At 41.5% G+C, this 19988-nt stretch overlaps 1 protein-coding gene across 2 annotated transcripts in view; it reads left to right on the top strand.

The window, feature by feature from the left end:
• RGL1 (ral guanine nucleotide dissociation stimulator like 1) overlaps window positions 1-19988 on the top strand; it is a 209696-nt gene that overhangs the window by 170488 nt on the left and 19220 nt on the right. For both annotated transcript variants that reach the window (XM_023549193.2, XM_010590951.3), the window contains exons 10-14: window positions 4162-4251; window positions 7976-8062; window positions 9798-9830; window positions 12039-12160; window positions 15123-15212. In XM_023549193.2, the coding sequence (XP_023404961.1) occupies window positions 4162-4251; window positions 7976-8062; window positions 9798-9830; window positions 12039-12160; window positions 15123-15212 (422 nt within the window). The remainder of the gene's footprint in view (window positions 1-4161; window positions 4252-7975; window positions 8063-9797; window positions 9831-12038; window positions 12161-15122; window positions 15213-19988) is intronic.

The following is a 19988-nucleotide window of genomic DNA, read 5'->3' as shown; positions in this document are numbered from 1 at the left end:
TAAGTCCCACTTATCCTTCATGTGTCAGTGTAGATACCCCTTTGCCTGGAAGCCTTCCTTGACACTTCCAAGTCTATAGATGCCTTCCTGTGTGCTCCAGGAAAAGCACAGCGTTCCTCCGTCCCGGTGCTTGTTTCTGGTCCATGGGAATTGCCTGTGTACTTAGTCTGTCTCTGTATTTGCCTGTAAGCGTCTTGAGGGCAGGATTGGGTAATCCCTAACGTAGCATCTGGCATGAAGTTAGTGTTAAAAAATGTTGTGTGACAACGTGAATTGATGGACCTTCTAATCCACGTGACTTTAACACCTTGCCAACTGTTAGCCGGACTTGGTGGTGAAGATATGAGCAGGAGAGTTTGTGCTGCTATCTGACTTTGGATTTGGCCTACCTGGTAACCTGTACACTAAAAGTGCTTGCTGACGTCCTGTGACTCCCTGCTTCCTATCCCCCTAGATTTTCAGACTTTAAATGGAAACCTGTCTGGCTGGAGGGACATGGCTTGAGTGGTCTCACTGTCTGTAATACAAAGCTAGACTAACTGGAGCCACACATTCAAATCCCAATAGCCCTGAGTCATCCTTCCAAAGCAGATAAATTGAATCCTGTGCAGCGTGCTGCCTAGTGGAGGTCTTTTGGCTGAAACCGTAGAAGCAAAGTTGTATCTAGACATTAAAGAGCCCATAAACCTTTCTTCAACACAAAAGTTTACCCCAGCACTCTTAAGTCTCTTATATATGGTTCAAATCTCAGAGAAATGAAAAACTTGGCTATGAATGAATGGGGTCTGTGCATTGTCATTAGCAATAGTGGAATGTTTTGAGCGGTCCCTGTGTATATGTATGTCCCTTTCTAATCATCTTTGTTGATCATTCTTCATATGAAGTTTATAATTCTGGGTGTAAATTCTCTGCACAGTTTTTGAAAATGAAATGAAGATACTTAGGTTCTCAAAAGAACCACTAAGAAAAACTGCTGGGCACTGTTTCTTATGTGGACTTAACACTGATTTATAGTTGGGTAGCTTAGTCTTAAATGACCTATCCTTCTCTTTTACTTCTAGGTAGATATAATCTGCCACTCTATAATATTGGAAGCCCTGGGGGCATAGTGGTTAAGTGCTACGGCTGCTAACCAAGAGGTTGGCAGTTCGAATCCACCAGGTGCTGCTTGGAAACTCTATTGGGCACTTCTACTCTGTCCTATAGGGTCACTGTAAGTCGGAATCAACTCGACAGCAGTGTTTTTTTTTTTTTTTTCCTGTACTACTGCGGCCCAGGCAATGCAATAATTAGCAAAAATCTGTGGTTTTCCTTACAGTGGTTGGAAAAATAAGTTTTTATTTCTTCACAAAGATTTTCTTAAATCTCTTACTTCTTCAAGATGTCTGAAACTTAGATAATTCTAAACAGAATCATAGAGTCCACAAATTTTAAAATAACTGGAAAGCAGACCATCATCAAATCTTCTTGGCTCTTGGGACCCTTGGTGAGAATTCTCCCTGATTGGATTAATATAAACAACCTCTAAGAAGGCCCAGAAATTTGACTCTGGTGGAGATGTGAGTTCAGTAAAGCTCCCGAATACACTAAAGTCAAAGTTGGAGCTATATATTCAGACGCCAGAGGAGTCATTTGATACAGGAGGCGATTAAAACTATGAAGACCTATTCAAATAACAATAACCATTAGCTTCTGAACTATAATTTAACAAACATGTATCGGGAAGGATCCAATACTTGTGTAGCGCCCTAGAAGAAGACCCCCCCCCCCCGCAAGGCCCAGGAACAGAATGGATGGGGGTGGATGAACTCCCCTAAAGATGGAGATAGAGAGAAGGTGAGTCTCAGGTGAGAGGTTTGCATTAAAGAGAGGGAGAGAGAAGGACAAAGGGGGAGAGACAGGAGGAGGGAGGGAGCAGAAGAGAGATGAGGGAGAGGGGAGGATTTGGAATTCATCCAAATATAGATGATGATCAACGTCATGAGATTGGATAATATTTTCAACACATGAGAAGAGCAAGAACAAGAAGATGACTTGGGCAGAAAGCAGAGGAGTCACTAAGAGACCACGAACATGAGCAACAGAGGAGGCAGGAGGAGAGAACCAGAGTGATGCAATCAAAACACCTGTGAAAATTTTCCAGATGTTTCAAGGGATTGGTGTTGTGAGATATCACAGAGTGGAGGAAGGACAAATCTGAAACCATCGGATGTGATAAATAAGTGAATCCTCAGTTGACACCTTGTTAGGAGGAACTGGCTCTAGTCTCTTTAGTGTTCCAGCAAGGGATGGAATCGCATTCTCATGAAGTCATGAAATTTAACAAGTCTTTTAGCTTCCCATATCCAGCCTTCATCTCTCTCACAAATGAGGAGGTTGTCCTTAGTGCTCTTTTAAGATCCCTCCTATCTCTGTTATTCTGTGATTCTAGTGAGCCTTTAGACTTTTCAGAAATTCTTACTAAGAATTTTAGATATATCAGCAATAATCTGCATACGTTTTAACCTCTGCCGACGATCGAGGGACTTGAAGGAGGCAGAAGGACCTACATATTGGAAAGAGATTGCTACTCACTTTCAGGTCAGACATTACTGATTTTGTACTCCAAGCAAATTCTCAAGAATATGGGGAAGACTCACGACCACCTAGCACAGGAAATGAAGCATCTTAGGCCACATTCATTCACCCTCAGGGAAAAACTAGGAGATCGTTCAGTAGTAGCTCTCTTTATTATCACTTTGAACAAGGAGAATAAAATAGATAATGAGTCATTTTCGATTTTGCCCCTAGTGGAATGATAGACTACATTGATGCCTCCTGGCCATCGCCAAGGCCAAGGCACTAAAAAGAAAAACCATCTTGTAGTTGTACAGTAGTGGAGGGGCAAATCCAAGCGTAATATAATAAATCGAGGGAAAACTGACTAAGGAAAAGCTAATAGAGATCAGGCATCAGAGGCTAAACACTACAGAATTGTGAAATTTGCCTCCCATTCATACAGTTCCTGGAAAATGAGAACTTAACTAGACTCTGAAACCACAAAACTGAAAACAGTTTATGTTCAGTCAGCAAACTCAAGATTAGTCATTGTATAGAAGAGTTTGTTGTTACAACAGAAGAGAGGAAAGAAAGGGCAGCCATCTGTCCTCAGGCACCAGGGGAAATGATTGATTTGTCAGAGTTCCAAACCTGAGAGGCCACTTGGGAGGGTTGGTTGGGAGTGAAAGGGAAGAAATGAATGAAGGTTCTAGCTTTCACGGATTAGCATTGGACATGATACTGGACTTCCTCAAAAACTTCCGGACAAAAGCTTCATTTAGCCAAGAAATACCACAGAAAGAGTCACTCTTCTCTCATAGCTGACACATCCATTTCAGGCCAAGATCAAGAAATCACAAAAATATGGAGGAAGAGATCCTCATTTCTAGAATGTAATGACGTTGAGTGGAATTTGGGATGCGTAAAAATTACCACCAGATCCTGGAATTGCCTGCTTTGTATCGGTGACTGATTTATAACTAAATCAAGGACTCTTCTTATAAAGCCTGGGGAAAACCAGGATAACCCAAGACTACCAGGCCTCATTACAAATAGCCCGCTTGAAACAAGCTGGCCAAGCATTCAAGCATTTGCGTACTTGCATAATATTGCCTAGAGAGCCTGTTGGAGGCCTCTTTTCTCTCCCCCGCTCCTTTTATAAAAACAGTTTTATAAAGGTGTGATTGACATACAATAAAGTGCACATATTTAAAGTGAACAATTCGAAAATTTTTAACCTGTGAAGCCATCACCATAATCAAAATACTGAAATTATCAGTCGTGCCCATATATTTCCTGGTGTCTGTCTGTAATCTCTCCCTTATCCCTGCCCCCATACTACCCACCCCAACCCCAGGCAACCGCAGATCTGCTTTCCTTCAAACTAGATTAGTTTGCATTTTACATAATTTTGGAGCTTTATATAAAGGTAATCGTACAGTATTCATCTTTTTTTATTTTTTGGCCTGGCTCCTTTTACTTGGCGTAATTATGCCGTTCTGTGTATAAAGTAGCCTGTCCTTTTTTTTGTTGGTTTTTTGACATGACATCAGACAGTTGTGCTTCACTTCTCTGTTGTCTGCCTCCAATCACCCTCCTCTTTTGTGTGCCTCTGTTTCCTAGGAAGGAACCTCAAAATTTGCAAACCTGGACAGCAGTGTGAAAGAAAACCAGAAGCGAACTCAGAGGCGGCTTCAGCTCCAGAAAGACATGGTACGTATAGCCATCCTTCCCCGAGAGTCCGCAGGAGAGTATCCCACCCTGGGAGGCTGGGCACCTGCCTGGCACCAGCACCTTCATTCTGCAGCGGCTTCATGCCTCTAAAAAGATTCTCCCATTCTTCATTTGTTCTCAGCAGCCCTGGGAGGTCAGTAGGAAAGATACTATCATGTCCATCTGACCCAGTAGGAAATAAACATTGAGAGTTGCAAGTCATGTTGTTTTCTGGGCATTTTTTCCTGGAGTAAGGAAAGCACAGCAGTGGGTAGGCTTCTGTCCCTTTTGTTGTCTTTCTCTACCCACAGCTGCACTTAAAAGCTGCTGCCACCTTGGCCTTGAGGCCTCCTGGGCTTCGTTTCGCCAAGAGAACAGACAAAAGCCTATAGCACAGTCAGCTTTGGGTACATGGTGGCCCAGGACCTGGTTGCCAAGGATTTGGCCCGTGTCCTCAGATTTTTTCTTTGTTCCGAACCCTCTAGGCATTTTCCAGCTCTTCTTTCAAAACTCAAGGACTAACCAAGTTGTTTTCATTTTTCAATATGCCAGGGAGCACATGGAACTCTAAATATGCCTTCTCCTTAGCACGGAAAAATAAAAGATAGTTATTATCATCTTTAGCTTTATTTTAAACTCTCCTACCTTTTAGCGGTATACTGACAGAGAACTACCAGAAATTCAGGCCGGTTCCAGAATAGGACGTGGAACCAGGGATATCGTTGCTGATGTCAGATGGATCCTGGCTGAAAGTAGAGAATACAAGAAGGATGTTTACCTGTGTTTTATTGACTATGCAAAGGCATTTGACTGTGTGGATCATAACAAATTATGGATAACATTGCAAAGAATGGGAATTCCAGAACACTTAATTGTGCTCATGAGGAACGTTTACATAGATCAAGAGGCTGTTATTCGACAGAACAAGGGGATACTGATCGGTTTAAAGTCAGGAAAGGTGTGCGCCAGGGTTGTGTTCTTTCACCATACCTATTCAGTCTGTATTCTGAGCAAATAATCCGAGAACCCGGACTATATGAAGAAGAACGGGGCATCAGGATTGGAGGAAGACTCATTAACAACCCGCATTATGCAGATGACACAACCTTGCTTGCTGAAAGTGAAGAGGACTTAAAGCACTTACTAATGAAGATCAAAGACAACAGCCTTCAGTATGGATTGCACCTCAACATAAAGACAACAAAAATCCTCACAACTGGACCAATGAACAACATCATGATAAACGGAGAAGAGATTGAAGTTGTCAAGGATTTCATTTTACTTGGATCCACAATCAACAGCCATGGAAACAACAGTCAAGAAATCAAAAGATGCATTGCATTGGGTAAATCTTCTGCAAAGGACCTCTTCAAAGTGTTGAAGAGCAAAGATGGCACCTTGAAGACTAAGGTGCGCCTGACTCAAGCCATGGTATTTTCAGTTGCATCATATGCATGTGAAAGCTGGACAATGAATAAGAAGACCGAAGAAGAGTTGACGCCTTTGAACTGTGGTGTTGGCGAAGAATATTGAAAATACTATGGACTGCCAAAAGAATGAACAAATCTGGCTTAGAAGAAGTACAACCAGAATGCTCCTTAGAAGAAAGGATGGGGAGACTGCGTCTTACGTATTTTTGACATGTAGTCAGGAGGGATCAGTCCCTGGAGAAGGACATCATGCTTGGCAAAGTACAGGGTCAGCGGAAAAGAGGAAGACCCTCAATGAGGTGGATTGACACAGTGGCTGCAACAGTGAGCTCAAGCATAACAAGGATTGTAAGGATGGCTCAGGACATGGCAGTGTTTCGTTCTGTTGTGCATAGGGTCGCTATGAGTCGGAACCGACTCAACAGCATCTAACAACAACAACAACCTTTTAGCGTAGAGGGGAGAAAACCAGAGGGAGGAAATTAGAATCGATCAGTCTAAAGTCTTAGTACAGTACTGATTCTTATGCCTACTTGCTGATTTGAGGAGGATTTTCTCCTCCTTTGGAAAGCTTGGTATAGATCAGAAACGTTGTTTTCTAGTGATCAACTCTCCTGTGACATAAAAGCTGTAAAACATTCACGTTGCTTCCAAATCCTTTGGTTGTTCAAAGACAAAGTAAAAATAGCTGTTAGCAAAAAAAAAAAAAAAAAGATTATTTTAGTTCAGGATGAGACCTTGTGCACATAACGGGGAAGGACAGACGGCAGCTGACGGTGAGTTCCTGAAGGACAAATCTCTCCTGGGTGTGTACCTCATGAAGTGTTTTTGGCTGAGGAAACAACCAGCCTCATGTCAATCAGCCTGGCTTTGCCCTGGTTGAGACTGCCTTCCTGCTGTAATTTCTTAAGTGCCTTGATGGGATTTAGGAGAAGGTGCCCACGGAAGCCTCTTTTTATTTTCCCTTCATAATGGTCAGTGACTTTGTGGCCTTAAGGAGAACAGCAATGAGTTCAAAGGTAATTTGATGAAGTGAATATAGTGTATACCTACAGTTGTAGGTTGAAGTATCTCCACCTTCATTTCTAAGGGCTTTCTTTTTTCTAATGAACTTTTTATTGTGGAATAATTTAGAGTTAACAGAAAAGTTGTGAAGACAGTCCCTAGAGTTTCTGTAAACCCCTCGGCCCATTTCCCCCATTGTTAACATTTTACGTGACATGGCACATCTGTCAATGCCAAGAACCTGACACTGGTGTAATGCTATTAACTAAAATCTAGACTTTATTTGCAGTTCACCAGCTTTCCATTAGTGTCCTCTTTCTGTTCCAGGATCCAATCCAACGTACCACCCTGCATTTAGTTGTCATGTCTCCCCAGAGTCCCGGGGAGTAACATGTTTCTGGTCTGCCAGTGTGTCTGTGGAAGTTTCTAAGTCTTTTCTTGTTTTTTATGACTTTGCCATCTTGAGGAGTCCTGTCTAGTTATCCTGTGGAAGATCCCCCAATCTGAGTTTATCTGTCGTTTTTCTAGTTATTAGACTTGGGTCGTGGGTTTTGAGGGAGAATATCAGAGGTGAAGTGGCCTTCTCTTCACATTATATCAGGGTGTGCATCATGACCATCTGATGTCACGTTGATGGTGTCACTGGTGATATTAGCCATCATTGCTTGGCTAAGGTAGACTTTGCCAGGTTTTCCACTTTAAAGTTACTATTTTTCCCTTTTCTTCCCCTGTTATTTGGAAGTGAGTCATTAAGTCTAGCCCAAAGGACCATTTTAGTAGTGGCCCTTATACTCTCCTCTGTTGTACAGCAGCGCCCTCTTGTACAGATGGTGAGGTCATGGCTCTCCAGGGCCATTCTAAACCACCAGGAGTGTCCACACACTCTGAAGTTGAGCAGGTATCCCTCCTGACCCTGAGCCTAAGCAATATATAAACCTAACTGTGGACACACTTGAACACACTTGTAAAATCTCCTGGCTTTGAGGCTTTGTTTTTGTGACTTTGAAAGTTAGACATTAGATGATGGAGTGCCTCTCTTATCTATGTAGGAGTTTCAAAATTTTCATTCAAGGACGTTAGCACTAATGGCTTTAAATTAGGACGTGTATGGGCCTTAATTATTCTCCAGGTTTTGTCAAGGCTTACCCATTCAAAGATTGCTACTTCCGTCTACAAATGGGCAGGTTGCTAAATTTGGCCCAGAATAGGCTTTGCTCTAGTATGGCATTTCCTGAAGCCCTTAAATTCTCAATAACAATAAGGATGGTTTTGCTCTGATTGCTCTTCAGGGCGTGATGCAGGGAACTGTGCCTTACCTGGGCACCTTCCTGACTGACCTGACCATGCTTGATACTGCTCTTCAGGACTACATCGAGGTGAGCTCTGTGCAAGTGGTGAAATCGTGCCTGCATCCTTCTTACTTAAAACCTGTGAGAGAAATTGTTTCATTAGTATCTATTGAGTGCCCACTGTATACCCAGTTTTGTGCTAGACACTGTAAGGAATACAAAGGTGAATAATACCAGAAGTGGCTAAAAATCCACTGGAGGGTATATATTAAAGCAGGTAGTGATAGACACCAAAATTCAAACCAAAATGCAGTAAGAAAACAGGGGAGGGTTCAAATGGCATATTAAGACCCTCAAGTGAGGGATGGACACGGTAGCTGCAACAGTGGGCTCGAACATTGTGAGGATGGCGCAAGACCAGACAACATTTTATTCTTTTGTACATGGGGTCACTATAAGTCAACCGACTCGACATAACGTAACAAGAAATATTTAAATATATATTAAAAAGATTGAAAGGAAAAGGAGTGGGCATAATTCCATATGACGGTACATGATGAAAAGGCCTTATGAAGGAGTGGGTTTGAGCAAGATCTTGATGTTGAATAGGACTTTGGCAGGTGGAGCTGAAGGAATAATATGCCCTTAACATTATACCTGGTGCGTAGGGACTCAGCCACATTTATGGACTGTCTTTGTTTCAAGTATCCTTTTTTTTTTTTTCTCCATGTTGCTACCTGCTTTTTTCTGTCATCCCTCTTTTCTCTCTCTTCCTTGGTCTGTTTTCCAGGGAATGGGAAAAGAGGTAAAACCCCATCAAGCAAGCTACTTGTTAGTAAAACCAAAAACCCAGAGCCGTCGAGTCGATTCCGACTCATAGCGACTCTATAGGACAGAGTAGAACTGCCACATAGAGTTTCCAGGGAGCGCCTGGCGGATTCAAACTGCCGACCCTTTGTTAGCAGCCGTAGCACTTAACCGCTACGCCGCCAGGGTTTCCATACTTGTTAATGGGAGTTGTAAAATATTAAGTAGAGAAGAAATTTGGAATTTAACATGAGGTTTAAGGATTGCTTATATTTTAAATTTCATCTACCTTCCTGGTTATCACATGCAATCAACCTGCTTTTACTCTATCATAATTAGAAGGAGTAGCAGTTATTTAAAATATGCCGACCTCCATGTTTATCATGAGTGTTGTGGACCTGCTCATCCGTTTTGCATTTCCTGAGTTCTGTGTCTCTTTACATCCTCTGCCTCAGTTTATCTCAGGAAACACCTGTCAGTGCTGGAGAATTTTTTGGAAGTCACCAATGATTTAGAGGCTAAATTCAGCCTACTGAGAACAGGAGCTGGGGGATGAAGAATTGAAACTTAATTTTTCATGGTGCTATGTAGAAGTGACTTCCCTTTTGATAAACCATTGACAATTTGGTGTCTGGTATGAGTCAGTGACCATCTGTTTTTGTTACTTTGGGTCAAGAAAAAAATTGTAATGGGAATGTGCTCCAGCTTTCTCCTTTACCGGCCTGGAAATGTATTTGGCTTTTGATCTGTAACTTTTGTATCATTACTGTTTTAGTTGTTTTCACATATTTCAAGACAAGGCTCTCTGCCTATCCAGCCCTATTATAATTAAAAGAACATCTGTTTTTCTGGAAGCAAAAGATGCTTCTGTTCCTCCATAGTAGCCATAATTGCAGTTTCATTAATAATTGTGGCTTTATCATCCCTTTGATCTATTTTAATGTGACCTAGAACAACATCATCGGGCTGTGTTTCAAAGTAGGTTTGTTGGTTACTTTTTTTTGTTTTCTTTCAGGGTGGGCTGATAAACTTTGAGAAAAGAAGAAGGGTAAGTAGAGGCCTTGGCTGTGGTTTTCCAGTTTACTTTATTTGGCATGAAAAAAAATGAAAGAAGGGGGGACTTAAGTTTTTTTGTACAGAAAGAAAAATTAATATTTATTAACCATTTTTATCTTTTAGCATTGTGCTTGACATGTTCCTATACATTACCCCCCAAGAATATGTGAGGGTAGGTTTTCTTATCCACAACTCAAAAGTAAAGACATCAGGGCTCAGGGGGATTAAGTCATTGGACCAGGTCTCCTGGTAGCAGAGCAGAAATTCAAATTCAGTTCTGCCTCACTCCAAAGCCCACACTTCTCCCCTTCACGCCCTTTCTTTCCTCCTCTATAGTTAGTTTCAGCAATAACAGGTTGACCTCATTAAGGAGAACAGGCTTTCATTAATAGCAAATGACATCAAAGAGTAAATAAAGATGATTAATTCTTGAGGGTCTGCTTGAGAAAGGAAAAGAAGTTATCTTCATTGTTAAACCAAAAAAAAAAAAAAAATTACCATGGAGTCTATTCTGACTCATAGCGACCCTATAGGACAGAGGAAAGCTGCCCCATAGGGTTTCCTAGGCTGTAAACTTGACAGATGCAGACTGCCACATCTTTCTCCCACGGAGCAGCTGGTGGGTTTGAACCACTGACCTTTCGGTTAGTAGACAAGTGCTTAACCACTGCTCCACCAGGGCTCCTTTTCTTCACTGTTACTTGTGGGTGCTTATTTTTTCCTTTCCTATCGGCATAGAAAGGGGTGTTAAAAAGTATCTATTTGAATTTCTCTGTGGATAGTAGAACAGTTCTGAACTCTGCTAAAAAAAAAAAAAGAAAAATGAGTAAGCAAAATAATAATTTCACTCCATAGTTCTCTCATTGTTCTTTAGCCATTCTTTCATTCAGTAAATATTGATTGCATACTAAAATGAGTCAGGCACTATGATACATTTGGAGATTACTACAGAGAAAAAGCAGAGCTCCCCACCCTCATAAAATTCACAGTCCAGAAGGGAGGTAGTCCAGTAAGCAGGTAGTTATAATATATCCTGATAAGGGCTTGTGAGTAGAAGTAATGAGTATTATAGAAGAGTGTTGGAAGGGCATCTTTCCCAAACTTGTGGGGTCAAAGAAACTTCCAGAAGGAAATTATATTGAAGTTAAAACCAAAAGGGCCTGTAGGAGTTAACCAGGTGTAGATCATTCAGACAGGGTACTAACCTGGACAAATGTAAGTCTTCTGACCCTGGAGGGAGCATACTTTCTTCTTTACCATGATGATTAATGTTCTCTGAGGATTCTGAGACCAAGGGCTGAGTCCACTGGACGGGAAGTTGAGACCTTTTCTTGAGTTTCTTCTGTCATGTCCTATAATGATGAAAACCTCCATGGCTACCCATCTCTGTCCTTTAACTTCAGAATAACCGTGTATGGTAATCTCTTTCCTTGTAAGACTAAGATCTTAAACTTATGAAAAATTTGATTATTAATCCTAAAGCTAAAACCTGTACTGACATCAAATTAGCTTTATTGAAGAATCTAAGGAAGTATAAATAATTTTGGACATAATTATATATTTGCTTCTCTCGTGAGTTTTAAAAGACTTTATTAAATGATCTACTGAGTGGTAAAACACCAAGGATCCAGGAAATTTAAGCATTCAAGTTTATGAGCCCCTGGATTGTTTAGATATTCAACCCTACCGAAACTTATTTATTGAAGGGTAAGAGTTGAAGAAGATGGAGGGGTGGGTATGGGTGGGGGGAACTTGGGAGCTCCATTACTTAAAGCATTTTTTTCCCTTTATCTTCTAGGAAATAGAAATAGAAAACTTTCATATCTTTTAGGAAATATTCAACCTCAAAAAAATAACATTTCTGTCCCAAAAATGAAAATGGAAAAAAGAACAAGGAGGTCTTTATGATCCGGTGGTGACTGGTTTGGGTTGCTCTGGTAGTTCCTTTTATTCATGTAAATTGTTTTTCAAGAAGAAAGGAGGATTGACAATTACTTGAGCATAGAAGGTCTTTAGAGATTCAGAGCTGGAATTTTTAGAGTTATTCCTTTGTGTTATTTCTAAGGAAGCAGTGGTTCAAAGTCATCCTGGATGGTTTTCACCATTGTTTATCCTACTATGGCATGTTTTCATGTTGAAAAGATCTATATTTGTTTGGCCTTATTTTTCACTCCTCCTTTTGGTTTTCTGTTTGCTTCAGGAATTTGAAGTGATTGCCCAAATAAAGCTATTACAATCCGCCTGCAACAGCTATTGTATGACCCCAGACCTAAAGTTCATCCAGTGGTTCCAGAGGCAGCAGCTGCTCACAGAGGAGGAGAGGTAGGCTGACACATTGTCCATCAGGGTGGAACTCAGGTGTTGGCGAGAAGCGTACTGCATCTAATTCCTTACTCAGTCACTTATTCAACAACTACGGTAAAACCTATGAAAGCCAAAACCTATGTTTGGTGGAACCCATCAGAGAAGGAAAACTCAAATATTTTCCTCGAAAATGAGCAGTAGACAAGTGATAAGATTACACCCTGTCAAAGGCAGAAAACTTAACGAGACCCAGAAAAACAAGGCAGTCCAGTTGAGTTCTGGCTGTCACGGGTTTCACTGTATATAGTCAGCAGCTACTAGGTTCTACGTCATCCATTTCCAAAGCAGCATGATGTAGCAGGAAGAGATGAGTGGATGGCACCAGAAGTTCTGCTTTCAGATTTCTTGCCCTGCCATTTATTTATCTTTGTAACCTTGAACAGGTCACTTATTCTTTCCATTCATCAGGACACTCATGTGTAAATGTGTGTTTGTGAGAATTAAATGAAATAGTACTTGCAAAGACACCATTAAAATGTTTGTCCTCATCATTATCATCACTGTCATACCAATACGACCATTACCATGTTTGTCATGATTGTTAGTTGGTAGTAGCTTTCAGTCTGCAGGGAGAGACAGATTCATGAAGCATTAAAAGATGGTGGGTAACTAAAGTACTACAAGAACCTACGGGCAGGAGCAGTTCATTTGGCCAAGGATGGGGAGGTGGGGAATGGGGAAAATATCATAAAGGAGTTAATATTTACACTGGGCTGTGAAAGAGGCATAAGATTTTGCCAGGAGAAGAACTGCAGAAGAACATTCTAGACAGAGGGAAGGACATAAGCAAAGGCCTAGTGGTCTGATGATGCTTGGCATTTGGGGAACAGCAAGACCTCTGGTCTGGCTGGGACACAAAGGCAAATTTGAAAATAGTGGTTGATGAGCTTGGAAAGGTACGTTAACTCAGTATCTTGAATGTTGGCTTAGCTGGGGTTCACTCTTTATCCTGTAGTCCAAACCAAACCAAAAACCTGTTGCCATGGAGTCAGCCCAGCTCATATGACCCTATAGGACAGAGTGGAACTGCCCCATAGGGTTTCCAGGGAGCGCCAAATCAGATCACACAGGCTCCATCTGGCCCACTGCCTGTTTTCACATTTTTAAGTGGCTGAAAAATATCAACCATTTAGTGACATAGGACAATTACTTGAAATTCAGATTTCATTATCTATAAATAAAGTTTTATTGGCACGGAATCTGCTCATTTACATCTCATCTATAGTTGCTTTCACGCTTTAGGGAGAGTTGAGTAGTTGCAACGGAGACCATGTGGTCTACAGAGCCTGAAATATTTACTGTCTGGTTCATTACAGAAAAAGTTTGCCAGTCTCTGCTGTAGACAGGGGATTTCCTTTACAGTTTATTACCCAGGAGAGTGAAATTCGCAGCAAAATAAGTATCTTGCCGTTGAGGAAATTAAGGTTTAGATAAGTATTATAACTCGTAAGTGACAGAGTGTGAATTCAAACTCAGGTCTTCCTGACTCTACAAACCAAGCTGTGAAGTTGGTTGGATAATGTTGGACAAACCACATAGCCTCTATAAGCCTCAGTTTCCTCATTTGAGAACAAATGATTTCTGAGGTCTTTTTTAGTTCAGAGCTCTGGTGGCGCAGTGGTTAATAGCTGGGCTGCTAACCAAAAGGTCAGCAGTTTAAATCCATCAGCCGCTCCTTGGAAACCCCATGGGGCAGTTCTACTCTGTCCTGTAGGGTCACTGTGAGTCGGAATCAACCCTACAGCAAAAGGTTTGGTTGGTTTTTTTTTTTTGGTTTTTAGTTCCAGAGTGGTTTGGTCCTAGTACATTAAGACAAAATTCAGACTGTCCTTTATTTAGTAGAGAGAAAATAAAACAGTGCTTGCCTCTCTCCACATACCCTATTCTAAAGGCCAGTTTTTATGTATTAACTTTATCTCTTGTGTATATTGTTTTCACGTATGGAGCATACATCCCATGGCTTACGGTTTGGATCAGAACATCCAGGCTCAGAAGATCAGTTGTGTAACTGATTCGTTATGATTAAAGAAATCTTGTTAAACGGATCCTATTTTTTCTTGCCATGTATAAAAACTACAGCTTAAGTTAATATTTTATTAATCGCCATGTTAGTGGATACTTGAGCAAATACCTGGATGCATCTTTAGGTAAAAAAAAAAAAAAATACACATAATTAGCAACTTATGAAGCTAATATTCACTGTATGCACACTTTCTCACCTACCCGAGAACCACATACAACTACTAGCTAGAGACGCAGCTTTCATAAAAGACATTTCAGATCAGATATAAATACCTTTTGTGTTTGGGGCAAGTGTATCTGCCTGGCAGATAGATGTTTGGATCTGGAGCATTTTTAAATTAGGATATTTAAACAATTAAAACAGCATATTTATGTATCTTTATCAATAATATAATTGCTTATTTCTGTTCACTGAAGGTTAGATAGTTTACAAAGGTTTCTTTCTTCTTGAATTTCCTGTGGATAAAAGTAAAGATGTCTGTGATGTGCGTGCGCACACGCACACATGCACACACACACACAGAGTAATAGGAGGGAAGCAGCAGAGAAGAAATGATTCTTCCTATGACCTAGTGATAGGATGGGAATGAGCAGGAAACAGAATGGAGTCAGGTTTAGATGCTACCCAAGTGTACAAATCCTTGTTTTTGAGGCATGCAAAACTACATAGCCTCAACCTATGTACCAGTGATAGGGATAAGGGGAGGGAGCACATATGTTAATGTGTGAAATCTGGCCATCAGGTCAGTGCCCTCTGACATTTATAATAGAACTCGCAGGATGTATCTGTACTTTGAATAATCAGCACCTTCATCTAAAACATAATTAAATCCTATAAGTTTAAATCTGTTTCTTGATTCTCAAGCTCTGATCTTATAAACACCTCTCTCCTTCCCAGCTATGCCCTCTCGTGTGAGGTTGAAGCAGCTGCCGATACCAGTGCCACCTCGCCCAAGCCTCGGAAGAGCATGGTGAAGAGGCTTAGCCTGTGAGTGTCTCCTGGGGTCCTGGGGCCCCATGAAGGTCCACTTAGAGTTGGGAAGTGGAACCGTATTCAACAGGATCCCCCTGAGCTCGGGCAATTCAACAGGACCCCCCTGAGCTCGGGCAAAAGTGAAGAACAGTTAGCTCACTTGATAAATAGCTTATTGTTCTGTTGTGAACTTAAAACATAATCCAAATCAGTTCATCCTTCTCCACTACTCACTCTGGTGGACATCACCATCATCTCCTGCCTGACCACTCCAACAAGATCTTTACTGTCTTCTGCCCTTCACTCTTGCCCCCAACAATCCATTCTCCAGCAGATATCCAGGGTGGTCTTTAAAAATGTACACCACATTATGGTGCTTCTTGTTTAAAAACCTCCAGTGGTTTTATTTTCAGATAAACCCAACTCCTTATCCTAGTTTACTGGGCCATGTATGATCTGCCCCCTACCTTCCTGCCCAGCTTCCTCCCCGTTGTTCACCAAGATCCTGCCACACTGGCCTTCTAGCCATCCTTCAAGCACACCAAGCTTGTTTCTGCTTCAGAGCCCTTGCACTTGCTGTTCCCATGGGCTAGAATGTTCTTTCTCCATGGCTAGCTCCTATAATGACAAAAATGTTACCTCCTAAGACATCACCCTTTCTAATGTTGCCATCTACGCCAGTAACTCCCAATCATATTGACTGTTTCTTCCAGTGGAGTGTAAGCCACCTGAGAACGTGTGTTAGTTGCCTCGTGCTGCTATAACAGAAATACCACAAGTGGATGGCTTCAACAAAAGGAGATACATTCTCTCACAGTTTAGGAGGCACCAGCTCCAGGGGAAGGCTTTCTCTCACTGCTGGCTCTGGGGGAAGGTCCTTGTCATCAGTCTTCCTCTGGTCTAGGAATTTCTCAGCATAGGGACCCTTGGTCCCAAGGACATGCTCCGCTCCTGGCTCTTCTTGCTTGGTGGTAATGAGGTCCCCTTCCTCTCTGCTTGATTCTCTCTTTTTTATCTCAAAAGATGTTGATACATGATATAACCTAATCCTATAGCTTTAGTCCTGCCTCATTAACATAACTTACTCTAATCCTGCCTCATTAACATCATAGAGGTTAGGATTTACAGCCCATAGGATGATCACATCAGATCACAAAATGGTGGACAACCACACAGTATTGGGAATCATGGACTAGCCAAGTTGACACACATTTTGGGGGGACACAATTCAGTCCATAACAGAGCAGGAACCTTGTCCATTTTGCTCATGGCTGTATCCCCAGCTCAATGTCTGGCATATGAGAGGGCCTCCATAGCTAACATCAAAATATCTGTCTCCCTTTGAGTAAAATCCAAAGTCCTTACAAAGGAGCACAAGGCCTTTCAGAATCTACAGCATCGCCCTCCGCCATATCTGTCTCTGTCTGCCCTCTCCCTCTACCCCCCGGTACCTGTCTGTCCTCATCTTTGCCTGCTCACTCTTCTGCTGTAGCCACCTGGACCTCCCTGAACATGCTGGGCATGTTTATTTGCTATTTCTTCTCCCCAGATAGCCACATGGCTCACTCCCTCACTTCCTTCAGATCTTTGCTAAAATGTCACCGTCTCAGGGAACCATCCCTGACCACACTATTTTATACTATAACTTGCCCACCTTACCTGCCCCTGGTACTCTCTCTCACCCTTTCCTGCTCTGAATTTCTCCATAGCTTTTACCTTCATTTGACATACTGTCTATTGTATGTATCTGTTTATCATCTAGCATTTGAACTATATGAAGGCAGGAATCTGTGCCTGTTTTTTGTTCACTGCTAAATCCCCAGATCCTGGAATGAGGCCAGATGCATAGTAGATGATTAATAAATATTGTTCAAATGAATAATTTGAGCCATGTGCCAGGACTGTTCTAAGAACAATCCATGCATTTCTCATTCAGTCCTCAAAATAACCTAAGAGATAGGCCCTACTCTTAAACCCATTTTATAGGCCAAGAAGAGAGGCACAGACAGGTTAAATAATAGGGTAGTAATTGAAGGATCTGGATTCAAACCCAAGATTTGGCTTTGGAGCCAAGTTTATATTCGCTACCATACTACCTCTTGAAAGAAATACTTTATGTAGGAAGAACAGAAGGAAAGGCAGAATGGGATGGGAAGCAATAAGTAGAAGAGGGGAGAAGCAGAGGGAGAGGAAGAAGGCAGAAAAGGTAAAGGGGAAGCAAGGAATAGAAAGACTCGTAGTCTAATTAAACCCTGTGTCTTAATTATAGCTATTTATGTAGAAGAACTTCAAAGAGTCTAATCTCTGTCACCCCCAAATGTTTTAGGCTAGGTTCTCTAGAGAAGCAAAACCAGTGAAGCATGTATGTATGTATATATACACATACATGTATGGAAAGATAGAAGGAAAGGAGAGAGAGAGAGAGATTTATCTCAAGGAAATGGCTTATGCAGTTGTAGAGGCTGTAAGTCTGGGTCAGGCATCAGGCTGGAGGTTTCTCCTGACTCACGTAGCTGCAGGTACTGACAAACCCAAGATCAGCAAGTCAGACAGCAGGCCGTGGGCTCACAGGCTGTGAAAGCTGACAGATCCCAAGATCAGCAGGCAGTATGGCAGGCCACTGGCTAAAGTCCCCTGAAGAAAAAAATTCAACCTTCATGTTGCAGTATTGAAGGATTCTATAGGAAAAATACTGAATGATGCAGGAAGTATCAAAAAAAGATGGAAGGAATATGCAGAGTCACTACCAAACAGAATCAGTTGACATTCACACATTTCAAGAGGTAGTAAATGATCAAGAACCAATGGTACTGAAGGAAGAGGTCCAAGCTGCACTGAAGGCATTGGTGAAAAATAAGACTCCAGGAATTGATGGAATACCAATTGAGATGTTTCAACAAACGGATGCAACACTGGAAGTGCTCACTTGTCTATGCCAGGAAATTTGGAAAACAGCTGCCTGGCCTACCGACTGGAAGAGATACATATTTATGCCTATGCAAAGAAAAGTGATCCAACAGAATGTGGTATGATTGAACAATATCATTAATATGACCAAACCAAACCCGTTGCTACTGAGTTGATTCCGATTCACAGCGACCCTACAGGACAGAGTAGAGCTGCCCTATAGAGTTTCCAAGGAGCACCTGGTGGATTTGAACTGCTGATGTTTTGGTTAGCAGCCATAGCCCTTAACCACTCTGCCACCAGGGTCTCCATTAATATGACACGCAAGTAAAATTTTGCTGAAGATCATTCAAAACCGATTGCAGCAGTACATCAACAGGGAACTGCCAGAAATTCAAGCTGGATTCAGAAGAAGACATGGAACGAGGGATATCATTGCTGATGTCAGATGGATCTTGGCTGAAAGAGAATACCAGAAAGATGTTTACATGTATTTCGTTGAGTATGCAAAGCCATTCGACTGTTTAGGATCATAACAAATTACAGATAACATTGCAAAGAATAGGAATTCCAGAATACTTAATTGTACTCATGTGGAACCTGTACATAAACCAAGAGGCAGTCATTCGAACAGAACAAAGGGATGCTGCGTGGTTTAAAATAAGGAAAGGTGTGTGTCAGGGTTGTACTCTTTCACCATACTTATTCAGTATGTATGCTGAGCAAGTAATCTGAGAAGCCAGACTATATGAAGAACGAGGCATCAGGACTGGAGGAAGATTCATTAACAACCTGCGATAGATGATGTAACCTTGCTTGTTGAAAGGGAAGAGGACTTTCAGCATTTATTGATGAAGATCAAAGACTACAACCTTCAGTATGGATTACACCTCAACATACAGAAAACAAAAATCCTCCCAGCTGAACCAATAAGCAACATTACCATAAGTGGAGAAGATGTTGAAGTTTTCAAAGATTTCATTTTACTTGTATCCATAATTGATGCCCATGGAAGCAGCAGTAAGAAATCAAATACATTACATTGAGCAAATCTGCAAAAGACCTCTTTAAAGTGCTAAAAAAACTAAGATGTCACTTTGAGGACTAATGTGTGCCTGACCCAAGCCATGATTTTTTCAGTCACCTCATATGCATGCGAAAGCTGGGCAATGAATAAGGAAGACCAAAGAAGAATTGGTGCCTTTGAATTATGGTATTGGTAAAGAGTATTGCATATATAGTGGACTGACTACAAGAAGAATGAACAAGTCTGTCTTGGAAGAAGTACAGCCAGAATGCTCATTAGAAGCAAGGATGGTGAGACTTGGTCTCACATACTTTGGACCTGATATCAAGAGGGATCAGTTTCTAGAGAAGGACATCATGCTTGATAAAGTAGAGGGTCAGTGAAAAAGAGGAAGACCTTCAATGAGATGGATTGACATGGTGGCTGCAACAGTGGGCTCAAGCATAGCAAAGATTGTGAGGATGGCATGGGGCCAGGCAGTGTTTTGTTCTGTTGTTCATAGGTCCACTATGAGTCAGAGCTGACTTGACAGCGGTTAGTAACTACAGCAATCTCTGTCACGAAGTTAATCTTTTAGACTTTAGGCTCTTACGGACATTAGAGTAATGAATCTAATGAAGGCTAAGGAGACTAGTTCAAGGAAACAAGGATTATAATTTGCTTAATGCATTTGCTTGGCCTCTCTTTTGAAGACTTGCACCTGTGTCTGATCTTTTGTGTGACATAATTTTCCTTGGCTAGGGATGAGCCAGAGCACTGATTAGGGAGTATTGCACAGCTTTTTCAAAGCATGGTGGGCCAGGACCTTCTGTTTTGTCATTTGTGAGATGAGTTTAATAATGTCACCTCAGCGGGTT

This window comes from Loxodonta africana, chromosome 25 (genome assembly GCF_030014295.1).
Source record: "Loxodonta africana isolate mLoxAfr1 chromosome 25, mLoxAfr1.hap2, whole genome shotgun sequence".
Classification (NCBI taxonomy): Eukaryota; Metazoa; Chordata; class Mammalia; order Proboscidea; family Elephantidae; genus Loxodonta; species Loxodonta africana.
The sequence above is the reverse complement of the archived record's forward strand: the minus strand, read 5'-3'. Positions and strand labels throughout refer to the sequence as shown.